General features: G+C 46.2%; 1 protein-coding gene across 1 annotated transcript; it reads left to right on the forward strand.

Moving 5' to 3' along the window:
• Positions 1 to 226: 226 nt before the first annotated feature.
• On the forward strand, positions 227 to 13,146 carry galnt11 (UDP-N-acetyl-alpha-D-galactosamine:polypeptide N-acetylgalactosaminyltransferase 11 (GalNAc-T11)). The gene is made up of 12 exons (XM_085419432.1): positions 227 to 551; positions 3,438 to 3,691; positions 4,373 to 4,496; positions 4,784 to 4,950; positions 5,031 to 5,156; positions 8,668 to 8,917; positions 8,994 to 9,111; positions 9,264 to 9,416; positions 9,499 to 9,714; positions 9,802 to 9,906; positions 10,382 to 10,519; positions 10,609 to 13,146. Exons 2-12 carry the CDS (start codon positions 3,469 to 3,471, stop codon positions 10,741 to 10,743), a joined length of 1,755 nt encoding a protein of 584 aa, XP_085275558.1. The 5' UTR covers positions 227 to 551; positions 3,438 to 3,468; the 3' UTR covers positions 10,744 to 13,146.
• The last annotated feature ends 2,006 nt before the right edge of the window (positions 13,147 to 15,152 follow it).

Genomic DNA, 15,152 nt, shown 5'->3' on the forward strand with positions numbered 1-15,152 from the left:
GACAAAAGATTGTGAACGCGATGGAGGCTAGACCATCCCATTTCGCATGCCTTAGCGGGCTTTGAGTACGCGGCCCTTGTGGACCGTTAAGGCTGCGTACTTTAAGGCTGCAGACCCTGAATTGGGATACAGCCTGTTTTACTTTGAAAGCGTTCACAGCCTTTTCTTTGGCAGCGGTGTGTCTTATGGTGAAGGAGCAGAGCGGAAGTCACGTGTCTCTGTTTTCTCTGCGGCTCACTTTAGCCTCAGCGGCTAACTGACCTGCAGGCTGACCGTCGGCCAGAGTGCCGCCGAGCAAGCAGCTCAGTGTGCCGGTGAGTATACCGCGTGGGACGCCGTGTAAAATTCACGGAGAGAACTTCAGGGTCACAGCGAGCTGCTAACGCTACTCTCAGCCTCCGTGCTCGGCTAGCGGGGCCAAGAGAGCGGCTTCCATTATCGGACACTGTGCTGCTGTGGCTCGCGTTGGGAGCCGCTGCACCTCCTGCTGCTGAAGCCCAGAGAGCCGCACGGACAGATGGAGCCTCTGTGAAGCAGTAGGATGACTAAAGGTGAGCTCGGGTCAGTTGCTTCTCACTGTGCGCGCGTGTGTGCGCATAGTCTCTAACAGGTGAGCTGAAGCCGAACTTTCAGTGTGGAGGAGTGTGTGTTTGAGCCCCTTAAATCAGAGGATTTCTGAATGTACTCTGGTCGGAGCTGCTCTTCTGTCTGTGTCAGTCACGAGTTCAGGTGAATGATTGAGCTGCCGACACAGGACACCTGTCCTCAGCAGCAGTTCCAGGTTACTCATTGAAAATTGATTAACCTTGTGATCAGTCGACCTGAGAGCTGATTGGAGGTTCAGGCTGTGACCTCTGACCCCCAGTGTTGGCCAAGTTACTTTGAAAAAGTAATTAATTATAGTTACTAGTTACTACTTCAAAAAGGTAACTGAGGTAGTAACTGAGTTACAAGATTCTAAAAGTAATTAATTACTTGAAAAGTAACTATTGCGTTACTTAAATTTTTATTTTATTATTTTTTGTAACCTCTGGGATCCAGGGTATAATTGGACATTTTAACTACTTTTGATGTTTCCTCTACATTTCACCTTTAAAAACGATTTACTTTGCCTCGTTTGGTATCATCCTTTTCAGCACTGCCTCACGTGTCTGAATTTACAGTCATGTTTTCATTCTGACATACTGTATTAACACAATTGATCTAAAATCAGACAGAAAACACAAAATCAGAGTAGAAAAAGTGATATTTTTTCTGTAACAAATTCAAATTCAAATTTTATTTGTCACGTACACAGTCATACACAGTACGATATGTAGTGAAATGCTTGGACAACTGCTCGTGACCTAAAGAAAACAAAAAAGGAAAAGGCTATGAATAAGATAGGAAATAAATATGAAAAATTAAAAAGGGTAAATTTAACTAGGAAGGAATAAAATATAAATTAAGGTTAAAAATGAAATAACTGTACAACACAAATTAGAATGAAGGGTAAATTTAACTGGGAAGAATAAGATAAAATATATAAATTAAAGTTGAAAATAAAATAACTGTACAACAAAATACACAATATAGAACTATATAAGAATGTATGAAGAAATCTAAATCTAAATAAATATATACACAATAACAGCAGCTGTACAAGTATTAACTGGAAATGAAGAATATAGTGACCAGTGTTGTGCAAAACCAAAGTCCAGAAAGTCCAGTGTGTGTGTAAGAACCATATGTGTGGGTCAGTACTGTGTGGTGGTGTGATTGAGAGACCGTATCGCCTGCGGGAAGAAGCTCCTCCTCAGTCTCTCTGTGTTGGTCTTCAGGGAGCGGAATCGCTTTCCTGACCTCAACAGAGAGAACAGTCTGTTGTTGGGATGGCTGAGGTCCTTCACCATCTTCCTGGCCTTGGTCCAGCACCGCCTGCTGTAGATTGAGTGCAGGTCAGGGAGCTCGGAGCGGATGGTGCGCTCAGCTGACCGCACAACCCTCTGTAGAGCTCGTCTGTCCTGCATGGTGCTGTTCCCGAACCAGGTTGAGATGTTTCCCGCCAGGATGCTCTCTATGGTGCACGAGTAAAAGTTCCTGAGCACCTTGGAGGGCAGTTGGAAGTCTCTCAAGCGTCTGAGGTGGTAGAGACGCTGACGGGCCTTTTTCACCACGGTGTTGATGTGACAGGACCATGACAGGTCCTGCGTGATGTGAACTCCGAGGTATTTGAAGCTGTCCACTCTCTCCACTGGGCACTCGTTGATGACGGGGGTCTGGTAGTTCCTCTCCTGCTTAGTGCTGAAGTCCACTATCAGCTCCTTTGTCTTACTGACGTTTAGAAGGAGGTTGTTCCTCTGGCACCAGTTCTCCAGATTCCTAATCTCCTTCAGGTAGGCCGTCTCGTTGTTATCAGAGATCAGGCCCACCACGACGGTGTCGTCAGCAAACTTGATGATGGTGGTGGAGCTGGTAGTGGTCACACAGTCATATGTGTATATGTGACAACCACAAACATGTTTAATGAATCATATTTCATAACTTTAAATGCAAATATAAATTGTCAATTTTAAAATCATACGCACAAGTTATTTGCAGCCATTTACCTTTTTTTTTTAATAACCATTTCAAACTTTTTACAGAACAATCAGTTGTTCTGCATTCAATAACATGCCACACAAATTATGTGACTTACATTACAATGTGACTGCTGTGATTAAAGCATCTTTCTTTCAGCTTAACGAGTGAACCGTCAGCTCGTTCAAACACACGTTAAAGTCCGTTTGGCTCGACACCACCGAACAGAGGCAGCAATATAACACAGCTAACATTAACAGTGCAGTGGATCCTGCTTGTGCCGTCATATTCAGGACTGCAAACCGAGCAGCATCACTGACTTTCAGCTTGTTGTGTTTGTGGATATATGACTGACTTTAATTATCCACAAAATCATCACATTCTCTGTCAGATTAAGGTCGACTATTGAACGGCGTATATTTTAAAGTAAAGGCTTTAAAACCAAGTTAGTACAAACGTCACTAATGTCACATAACTTTGCCGGCATGTGGCCAACAGTCATGTTTTAATGATCTTCATTATTAAACATTTGCGCATAAATAAGTGACATCATATTCAGTACTTATTTTTAAAAGTTTGCTCTTCGGCCGCTCTGCTTCAGCCATCCGCCGTTTTTTTCCGAACAAAATGTCCACACCCACCGCCGCGCTATGAATTGTGGGATATATGGTACCCCGAAGTGTACACCGGGCCACACTTCTAATTTGGGCAAATGAAGGGTGCATTTGTCGACCGCATTTGGAGTACACTTTGTATTGGGACACTCTTCGTCGCATCGCTGTGACGTAATCGTTCTCCACATGCACACTACAAAGCGTGCGGTCGCTGGATTGGGACACAGTCTGTGACTGATGAACTCTCTCTTTGTCTCACTACAGTGTAATGTAAGGCCATGCTTGCTCGCCCGCCATGACCACTGTCACGCTGCGGTACTTCTGTTATGGCTGCCTCGTCACCTCGGCCACCTGGTCCTTCCTGCTCTTCCTGTATTTTTCCATGGGGGCGGAGCCTGACCGTGGCAGGACTCCCATGAGGCACCTCGGGCAGCCAATCACTGGAGGTGTGGCCGATCGTAGAGGGGGGCGTCGGCCTCTGCTGCCAAGTAATGGAGTGGAGCTTTCACCAGAGATGGGTGAGTGCCCGTGGTGCGTTCAGGTACTGCTGGGAGAGCGGCAGTGATGGGTGGAGTAAGGGGTGGGGCCTGAGAGCGTGTCAGTGATGACCTGTTTTTAGAGTCTTTGTAAACCAGAGGTCTGTCAGACTAAATGAATGATAACTGGCAAATGGGGGCAGGGCCAAGTCTCTGATGATGTCACGATTAACACCTCAGTGTGTTCAAGGTTCTTTACTTGTCACATGCATAGTTATACAAGTGTAACACACAGCGAAATGTAACCTGACACGCTCCTCAACTTGTGCAAAAATGGGGGGGTAGAGGAAGAACATTTTTTATATATATATATATATAGATATATATATATATATATATATATATATATATATATATATATATATATATATATATATATATATATATATATATATATATATTACACACATACATTAGGTGAATGTGCAGCAGTAGCAGCAAGCAGGTGAATTCTGTACATTAAGTGAGTTAAATGAGAATAGACGATCTGACTATTTTACAGAATAGACAATATAAACATATTTAAAATTAAAGGAATTAAATTAAAGGTGTGTGTGTGAGAGTGTGTGTGTGTGTGTGTGTGTGTGTGTGTGTGTGTGTGTGTGTGTGTGAGAGTGTGTGAGAGAGATGATGTGATGTGTCAGCCTCTGTGTCCGTCTGCAGGGATGATCTTCAACGAGGCGGATCAAGAGGTTCGGGACAGCGGCTACCACCGTCACGCCTTCAACGTCCTCATCTCCAACAGGCTGGGCTTCCACCGCCAGTTGCCCGACACCAGAGACACCCAGTAAGAAGCTGATACTGGGCACACTGGGGCCTTTGTGTCTCTGTCTTCCAGTAAATCTGAGTTAACTTTGTGTTTTCTGTAGAGTGAGCTCGTTCAGGTGTAACGACCATAAAAACGTGAAGCGCCCTGTAGCAGCGTGCAGGTGTCGGCGGTGACCCGGCGGTTGTTCTGAGGTCACTGTCCGGATCACCTGAAGCCGACTGTAGTCACGTGTACCTGCAACTCGCTGTGGCGTCGTGCGATGTGTAGGCGAGCCCTGTTGTTTACCCATGATGCCTCTCTCTCAGGTGTCGGGAGAAGTCCTATCCTGTGGCTCTACCTTCTGCCAGCGTCGTAATCTGTTTCTTCAACGAGGCGCTCTCCGCCCTGCTCAGGACCGTGCACAGCGTGCTGGACCGCACGCCGCCCTACCTGCTGCACGAGATCATCCTGGTGGACGACCACAGCGAGCTGGGTAATCGCGAACCAGTTGCTGCAATTCGATTGGTGCGGGGCTTGGCCCGTGGCTCATGGCGGATTTTTGTTTGTGTGCAGAGGAGCTGAAGGACGAGCTGGACCGCTACGTCAGGGCGGAGTTTCAGGGAAAAGTCCATCTAGTGAGGAACCAGAGGAGGGAAGGACTCATCAGAGGACGCATGATTGGAGCCTCACACGCTACAGGTGCCTCCTCGTCACCTGCTTTCCTTGCTCTGTTCTTGTTTCCTGGAGGACGAAGAACCCTCCTTTACCTCTTTAGGCCTCTCTCTTAGGGCTGAACGATATATCGCATTTGCGATAATATCGCGACATGATCAAGTGCAATTTTCTAACCGCAAAGTAGAGCTGGGCGATAGAACGATAACGATATGTATCGCGATATAACTTTTACTCGATAGAGAAATTAAGCTATCGCGATAGACTTCGCTGCTCTTGTCCTCTTAATAAAAAAAAAAAAAAAAAGGTCAGCCAATCCAAATTAAGTAGCGCAGAGCCGAACCAATCACAGCCGCAGTGTCACGTCGCGTGACTTGTTACGTACAGCACAAGTGCCAAGCCACACATGTGTTTGTTTGGGAAGCAGCCAGCGGGTAATGGAGCCAGCGCGTAATGGAGGAAATGAGTGTGCCGACTAGAAAAATCAACCGAGCGTGACCGAAGAGAAAACAGATGATGGTTCCAATGCCGGAGAGATTGTCGAACGGAAGAGCCATAGAAGCTCCGTAGTGTGAAGGTATTTCAGCTATTTCAAGTCTGACAAAAAACAGAGTAGCGTGCACTGTAAATGTGCCGAAAGCAAGTCTGGAAATACAATAAACTGGTGCATGCGTCACACTGCGCGCCACGTTATTGTTTCGGTGAAATGAATTTCTACAATACTGTTAATTCTACTCTCTGCAGTGTTTAAATGCTTACATATACACACAGTTACTGTCCCTCCACACATACGACTCGGTTCTGCTTCTATGCCCCAGCTTTGTTTACTTTTTCCCACCGAGGCTTCTAGACTTCTGATTGGCCAACATTTCTGCACGGTTAGGAATCTAGCGCCACCTGCTGCTTTGGCATGTTCATAGCAGCGTTTTCCTTCATTTCTGCCTTTATGTGTGGACGGGATTATTTTTTAAAACGGAAACGGAAAATCTCCGTTTTCAAAAATACCCGTGTACGTGTGGACGTAGCCTCAGTCTCTGACTGGAAGCGCTAATTCGTCATTCGGCTTTTGTCAGACTAAAGTAACTGTTAAAACTGTTTGAAAAGCTCAGCTATACAACAAGGAGAGATTGAGAATTTCCTTTTAGTTCTCAGTTTATTTGATATTGACAAAAGTTAGTCAGTTTTGTCTGTTCTTCTGTAAAACAAACTAAGATTTATTTTTAGAATTAATATTTTGTTTCTAAGTGGAATTGACAGTTTAGTCTGTTTCGTTTGTTCTATTTTGAAACTTAAACGCTTTAGCGGCTGCCTTTTGTGTAGTTTGCAATATTTGCCTTTATTTATCTGAAAAAGTCTCATGTTCCTTAAGTACATCTACCCTGTTGAACTTATTATGGGAAATAAATATTTAAATAAAAACAAGCTGCTGATTATTTCACATTTTACTTGTGAGCAACGGCACATTTAAATCTTACAAATATAGTTATTTGGCTTATATCGTGATAGATATCGTTATCGCCTGAAATGAAAAAAACATATCGTGATATGAAAAAATCTCATATCGCCCAGCTCTACCGCAAAGGCTGCGATTATACTCTGGACATGTCCAAATTCATGGGCTGCATCCTCCTGAGGCCGCATTTGTAGACCGATTACGTCACAGCGACGCGCCGAAGGCTGTCCAAATTACTACCATATCCCAGAATTCATAGCGCGGCCCAGCCAAACTCCAGTTTCCAACAATGGCGGCCGCTACTAAGTTTTAAAATTACTCATACTAATCTTTCTGGGTCACAAAATAAACTTTTAAAATATTTTCAGGCGAGAAAGTAGCTGTGTAAACATCAAATATCTGCTCGGTTTATCAAGATATCCCATATTTGCAAAAGTGCTTCGACGTTTTCAGAGGCGTCTGCTACCCACCAGCTCGACAGCTAGCCGGGAGCTCGAGGGTTACTGATGCGGCCGAGAACGGCACAACTCCCGGCACATCATTTTCAGATCACCGCGGAGTTTCGCTGCTCGGGTTAAACGTAATATATAAGTCACTTAGACAACCTAAAAATGTTATTGTTGGGCTTTTTTCAGTGTTTTGTTTGTTCGTGAGTAAATCGGTTTGGCTGAGATTAAAGTTATTAGATTAGATAAAATAAAACTTTATTAATCCCCCGGGTGGGTTCCTCCTTGGTTTTCACACAGCTGACTAAACGTCAAACAGAAAACTTATTAAACAGAAGTATGAGACAGTCGAGAATTTACACCAGTGTCTGGTTATATTTTAGATAGCAAGAAGCAGACGGCCGAGTTTATTAAACTCCACCGAGACAGCGGTGACGCTAATCAGAACTAGACCGTCCAATTTCACGCCTTTAAACTTTAAAGGCGTGTTTGTGTGTGTGTTTATACAATTGCTATTATGTTTGCACTTTATGTGTAATGTTACTGACTGCAGAGATCAGTAAGATGTGTGTATTTTTTATTTATTAGTTTTATTTATTTAATATTATTTTTTAATTGAATGACTGTCTAGTAGTTCACAGATGTCGAAAAACTGAGTGTGGTAAAGCCACTGATTTTGTTTATGTATATTTCTGCAATCTGCACATTGTACTGACTTTCATTTTAATGTTTACACCAGGGTTCCTTGTCAGCACTTTATGCTCAGATGTTTGTAAGCTAAAAATAAACTATTGTGTATGTTCAAATATACTGTTGTGATTGAAGAAGTTAAATAAAAATGTCAGTCATCAATTCATGCATCACCTCATGTCATCATAACAGAGGTCTGTCTTCCAGGAAAGAACAGTTTAAAATTAATGTAATATAGTATTGGCCATACTATATGATGTATTGCTTGTCTTTGTTTAATAATACAGAAGACAAAGACCTTAAAAAATAATCGCATATCGCATCGCAATTGCAATATTGGGGCAAAAAATCGCAATTAGATTATTTTCCATAATCGTTCAGCCCTACTCTCTCTCTTCCTCCAATAACCGTATGAAAGCCAGAGTCTGGTGTTGTATGCGCACAGGTCTGTGCACAAGTCTCGAGCCTCCCCTCATATTTTTAAATGAGAAAAATGTGCAGCGATTTATTGAAACGTGTAAACGTGCGTGTAAATCAGTCAGAATCAACGTCTGCACATACACGTGTAAAACCAGTGTTTGGGGACGGAGCGTCATCCTTCTGAGCAGCTCTGTGTCATCTCTGGACCCTCAGGAATAGTTCGCCGAGCTTCCTGAAGGATGCTCCGGAACAAGGAAAAGCAGCCAAAGATGAGAAAGAGCTCCAGAAAGCCAGAGATCTGTTGCTCAAGAGCACTTCAAAAATACAGGAAAACTATAAGGAAATGACAGGCGGCTCAAGACTTTTGCACAGCTCTGTAACCATGTGGACAGAAGTATTTGGTCTCACCTGTTAAGCTTTGAATTCAGTGTTCAGTGTTTTTAGGAGCCTTCACAAGCCTCTGAGGGGGCGGGGCCTTCTGATCAGGTTAGGTCAGATCGCAGTCTGATTCACCTGTGTGCGCGTCCAGGTGAGGTGCTCGTGTTCCTGGACAGCCACTGCGAGGTGAACCAGGCATGGCTGCAGCCGCTGCTGGCGCCCATCCAGAAGGACCGCCGCACTGTCGTCTGCCCCGTCATCGACATCATCTCCGCCGACACGCTCGCCTACTCGCCCTCCCCCATCGTCAGGGGCGGCTTCAACTGGGGGCTGCACTTCAAGTGGGACCCCGTGCCCCCCTCCGAGCTCCGCGGGCCTGAGGGAGCTTCCGGACCCATCAGGTGATGTCTTAACAGCCTCGAGGTACAGTTTTGGTCTGACCTCTAACTCCTCCCCCCTTGCTCTGCTCCCCCTCAGGTCCCCCACCATGGCAGGCGGGCTGTTCGCTATGAACAGGAAGTACTTTAACGAGCTCGGCCAATACGACGCCGGCATGGACATCTGGGGGGGAGAGAACCTGGAAATCTCCTTCAGGGTGAGACTCTGTTTTACTGACGGTCAGTGAAGGGGTCATTAAAGGAGCAGTCGCACATTTCTCTCAGTTAGCAGTTAGCTTAGCGCATAGAGAGGAAGTGGTGGGAAGAGGGGAGAGCAGCTGCTGCTACACCTTCTCGCTGTCTCGCTCAGATCTGGATGTGCGGTGGTCAGCTCTTCATCATCCCGTGCTCCAGGGTTGGCCATATCTTCAGGAAACGGCGGCCCTATGGCTCGCCGGGCGGCCATGACACCATGGCCCATAATTCCCTGCGGCTGGCACACGTGTGGATGGACGGGTACAAGGTAAACACACACACAAACACGTGCACACTCTCTGGATGCCGGCACGGTGGCCTCATTTCCTGTGCCTCTCTCATCCAATCAGGAGCAGTATCTCTCTTTGCGTCCAGAGCTGCGCAACCGGAGTTACGGCGACATCGGCGAGCGCGTGGCGTTGAGGAAGCGGCTGCAGTGCCACTCATTCAGCTGGTACCTGGACACAGTCTACCCTGAGATGCAGACCGCCGCCAACGGCAACAAGCAGCAGCCGCTGTTCATCAACAAGGGCCTGAAGCGGCCCAAAGTCCTGCAGCGAGGACGGGTACCTTAACTCACCACACGTTCGTGTCTGCCCCCTGTCACATGAACTACCTTCATGTTTCCGTCCTCTGTGTCCGCCATCTTCCAGCTACGGAACCTCGCCATCGGACGCTGTCTGGTAGCCCAGGGCCGGGTCAGTCAGAAGGGCGGCGCCGTCGTTCTGCGACCGTGTGACCCCCAAGACCCCGAGCAGGTGAGCCGATCACATGACCACACGCAACATCGGTTTACCGAATCACCGCAGAGATTTGTGATTCCTGGTGGCGGCACGGGCGGAGCTAAAGTACACGTTTACACAAACGTAAAATATAGATGTAACCATGGTAACATCTTCACAGCAGACGTGACAGTAAAGGCTCGCAGTCATTGGCTAACGACCTATGATTGACGAGTCATTAGCCAATGAAAAGCCTCTGTGACTCCAATGATGTTTCAAAGCCCAGAGGTCAGCTGAAGGTTGTTTCTCACACACCTCTATCCAATCAGGCTTCGAGTCTTTGCTGGGCTCCGCCCCTGAAGATGCGGACTGTCCCGACCTGCACGTCACGGCTTCATAAACGAGTCAGCGACTTCGCTGACCGCACGTTTTTAATAAACACAATTGTTTATCACAATAAAAGCGTCTGTCTTCACCGTGACCTTTAACCTTTAACCCTTTACGTGTGCAGGACTGGGCGTACGACGAGGAGGGTCAGCTGATCCTGGCAGGTCTGCTGTGTCTGGACGTGTCAGAGGTCAGGACCTTTGACCCCCCGAGGCTGATGAAGTGTCACGGCTCGGGGGGGTCGCAGCAGTGGAGCCTGGGGGTGAGACACACAGTCCTCACAGTGTGGGTGGGGTTTACTGTCATCAGGAGGAGGAGTCAGTGTCACGTGTCCTTCTGTGTTTCCTGTAGAAGTCCAACCGGATCTACCAGGTCTCTGTCGGTCAGTGTCTTGCAGCTGTCTCCCAGCCAATAGGACAGAAAGGTTACGTCTCCATGGCGATATGCGATGGCTCGCAGACACAGCAGTGGCAGCTGGAGGCCTGAGGAGGACGCCGCGGTGCCGTGGATGGAATGATCTCCGATTCTCACCTGCTCATTTAATGTTTCGTGTTTTTCATTTTAAGTTTGATGTTTCAGTCGCAGAAGAACTTCGCCACGCCGGACGCCATGCCCAGGCACGCCTGGAACTTCTTCAAGGTCCTTTTAAGGACCTGGAAAGTCCTGGAGTCTGGCGACTGATTTAATCTGATCAGTGATCTGATGTTTACTTGGTCTGGCTTCATCATGTGACCTCTGAGGCATCTCCGTCCTCAGAGAAGCACTGCAGGCTTTTCTGTAGGGTTTTTATCGTGTTCACACAGGAAGTGCTTCTAAAGCAGCGACAGCACTTCCCGTCCTCCTCAGGTCAAAGGTTGCTGTAAGTCCAAAAGTTTTGCTTCAGAGGGCCGTTAGCTGCAGAGAGCTGGAATAAAACCGAACACTCACTCACTGAAGGACTCGGAGCGTCGCCACTGCTCTCGTGTCTCCCCGTGGAACCCTGATGATGCTGACCCGCTGCTCATGCACCAGAACCATATCTGCAGTTATTTCTAATGAGGAGCTTCCTCAATGAAGTTGGTGCGAGCATGCACGTGAGATCAGTTCTGATGCCACCGATGATAGGAAGGAAGGCGGAGCTTACTTACCGTCAGGGTAATCCACAGTGGGCGTCGCAGCCAATTTCCTCGAGCCGGTTGTTCCCCCAGAACACGAAGTGCCGCTATGCTGTCACAGAGGCGCCTCGCTCGTTATCCTTCGTTAACCGTGAAGGTCAGAATGTTGTAAATGTGAGTTTGTAGAATAAAAAGTGAGGATGTGAACCTTTATTTTTAAATTTTGACTGTTTGAAATCTACAGCTACAGGAGAAATATCCGTGAATGTGCAGATTAATATTTATACAAATTTACTGAAATGTTACTGTTTGTTTGATTAAACCTGCCACTGCTCAACTGCGCCCTCTAGAGTCACACGCTGAGAGCTGCGTTTCAGTGACATCTAGTGGCCAAACGTGAGACAGCAGCAGGGTGTGATTGGTTAGTGTGAATGATGTAAACACAGTTCAGTGAAGACGGCCCGCTGGCTCAGCTCGTTCTGCAGTAGCTGGGAGGAGGCATGCACATAACATGGCCGATGGCGTAAACACCCATCGTAGCAGCTGCAGTGTTGTCAATGGTGAGCTCGGGCTGCGAGGTCACCATTGACAACCAAACTGCTTTTGGGTCTTGACGGAGGCGGTCGCACTTTCTCCTTCTCCCTCTCCCTCTCACTTATCTTTCCTGCTTGGCTTCTCATGTCTTTTGTATAGTCTCGCTTATTCTCTAACCCTAAGAGAGTCTCCCAGACTTGTTCTCTAAAAACCTAAAGAATTATGGATTTGATCAACTGGTCCCTGAATGCAATTGACACCCTCGACGAGAAGCCTGGGTTCGGGAGAGCCCGTGACAAGACATTGAAGACACCTTTTTGGAACCATGATAACAGGGTTCTTGCTGATTGGCCCCGGCTTATTGAAGGATAAAGAAAGCGGAAACGGCTGTTCAAATCCCCACAAGGCTGCCTGCTTTGTTGATTGGAAAGATGGAGCGAGCTGTGGCTTCTCAGAATGGGCTCATCAGGTGCAGCACGAATGACATCTTGGAGAAGTTTGGGCTGCTGTGAGTACTGAGACCGACTGACAACATCTGACAACATCTCGGAGAGGCTCACGGCTGTCGTGAACACTCATGCCCTATGAGCAAAATGGATAACATCTCGGCATGGATGGATAACATCGTGGAGAGGCTCACGGCTCCAGACTTGTGACCAGTGACGGACATTAGACAACTGTAAAATTTGAAGCAGTTTGTTCGCACTAACCAAAACAGCTACCATCTTCATTTCATGTGGCGCCAGTTGGATGCTCAAAGCAAAAGCTGACGGGAATAACAATTCTCCCTTAGATAACAAGACTGTGTTATGACTTTCTCCCTCCTCATTTAAGGCCACCCGCATCGACCGAAGACTGACTTTTGCCTAATCGGGTGAAGGGACACTTTCTCTTGGTTGAACACACACACATACGCATGTACACTGACACAGACCTACACTCACCCCCTCCAAACGCCTTCGAAGCTCATGTCTTCTATGTTGTGAGATGTGATGATTCATGTGCTGAGGTGTTTTTTTGTTTTTTTTTCTGTTCTCAAACTGATCTCCCTGTTGGAGGTCAGTCTAGGGGAGTTATTTTTGTCTCCTTGTCTTTCCTCATGTTGTGCATTTTCCATTGTTATACCTCTCTGACCTGTCTTCCCCATGTGATGTTTGTGTAATGTATGTAAGGTCAGAAGGGTAAGATGGCGCTGGCAATGGTCGGCAGCCTTAACAACAAATTTCCCATGTGTGGGACTAATAAAGGTATCTTAAATGACTGTAAATGATCCTGAAAAAGTCTTGTGCTCATCTGGACGTCTTCAGTGGGACGCGTGTCGTCATCAGCTGACTCCGTCAGTCTCAGCTGACTGCAGCTCTCCGACCTTTAACCTTAAACACTGGCCCATGTGTCGGTTTACAGTAAATGTGCCCATAGTCTATGAAGGCTAACCTCTGTGCGTCTGTGCCCAAAATAACCGTCGTGCAGCTCTAACAGTGCGAGTCATCAAAGGGAAACTCACGGAGAAGTCAAACTTAGCTGGAGGACTGTAGGGTCCTCGTCCCCCACAGTGATACACGGCGAGGGGACCGCCGCTGTGAAATGTTACAGGCGTCGTTTGAATCCGAGCAGCTCGCAGGAAAACATCCAAAGGTGGGGTTTACAAAAAAATATGAGCATCATAACTTTTAAGTTTCAGAACAGAAACCGCGCCATCCTCCTCTCCAAGGCTTTCATGTGTGATAATAATAACATGTTTTATTTGAGGATACCTTTCAGAAACCCATGGTCACCTTACAAATATAGGCCGTTTACCATTTTACAAAGAACAAAATTAATAAAAGGAGCATTAGTCATAAAATGCATAAAATAAGTTAAAATTGCAAAACAGAACTTGACAACAGATTAAAATCAGCACTAAAGCGAATAAGCCAGTTTGAACAGATGTGTTTTGAGCTGTGACTTAAATGCGGGAAGAGAGTCTATATTTCTTATAGAGAGTTCCAGAGCCGAGGTGCAGAGCGACTGAAGGCTCTGTGTCCCATAGTGATGAGATGAGCGGAAGGAACAGTAAGATGAACAGCAGATGAGGATCTGAGAGGGCGGGAGACAGTGGTGATATGGAGCAGGTCACACAAATAGGAAGGAGCAGATTTATGGATACACTTATACGTGAGAAGTAAGATTTTAAAGTTTATCCTGGCTTTTATAGGCAACCAGCGAAGCTGCTGAAGAACTGTTGTAATATGACGGAGTGCAAGTTATGACCCGAGCTGCAGAGTTTTGAAGAAGTTGGAGTTTATGAAGGAACCTTTTAGGCAGACCAAATAGGAGGGAACTGTAGTAATCAATACGGGACGTAATAAGACTATGGACAAGGATGGCAGCAGCATGGGGAGGAAGGAAGTGATGGAGTCGGTTAATATTACGTAAGTGGAAGTATGCAGACCGTGTTATGTAATTAATGTGAGACTGGAATGAAAGAGTACTGTCAAGTAAGACACCCAAACTTTTAACCTGAGTGGAGGGGAAAACAGGATAGAGACTTGAAGAGTGTGATTTAAATTGGATAAACTGAGTGCCGTCTGAGAGATATGAGGTGAACCAGGCAACGGGGGTGTGACTAATGCCAATGGATGCTAACCGGTTCAGGAGAATATTGTGAGAAATGGTATCAAACGCCGCACTAAGATCAAGAAGGATGAAGATGGATAGGAGACCAGAATCAACTGCCATCAGAAGGTCATTGGTAATCCTTAACAAAACAGTTTCTGTGCTATGATTGGGGCGGAAACCAGATTGAAATTGTTCATAGAGGTTATTGCATTGCTACTGCATTTCGTTGCCCTGTACCTGTGCATGTGCAATGACAATAAAGTTGAATTCTATTCTAATTCTATTCTATTATGGTTACTTTTTCAAGAATTTTTGAAATAACCCCTCATCCCACTCCTTTCCAGACTCAAGGCAAAATTTCCGCATCATAGATTTCAATGTCTGATGAAACCGCTCGAGCGCACCTTGCGACTCCGGATGATAGGCACTAGATTTCTGATGTTTAATGCCAAGTGATTGCAAAACTTGAGCAAAAATCTTAAACATGACATTAGAGCCTTGGTCGGTTTGGACCGCTTTTGGTAACCCGAAAGTAGAAAAGAAGTTCACCAACGCCTTAACAACTGGTTTAACCTTAAGGGTGCGCAATGGAATTGCCTCGGGAAAACGTGTAGCAACGCACATCAAAGTCAAGAGGTACTGGTGGCCCGATTTTGTTTTAAGAAGTGG

The sequence above is a fragment of the Rhamphochromis longiceps genome, linkage group LG9 (assembly GCF_057381845.1).
Source record: "Rhamphochromis longiceps isolate RC_006_pf linkage group LG9, R_longiceps_female_GT1.1, whole genome shotgun sequence".
NCBI lineage: Eukaryota > Metazoa > Chordata > Actinopteri > Cichliformes > Cichlidae > Rhamphochromis > Rhamphochromis longiceps.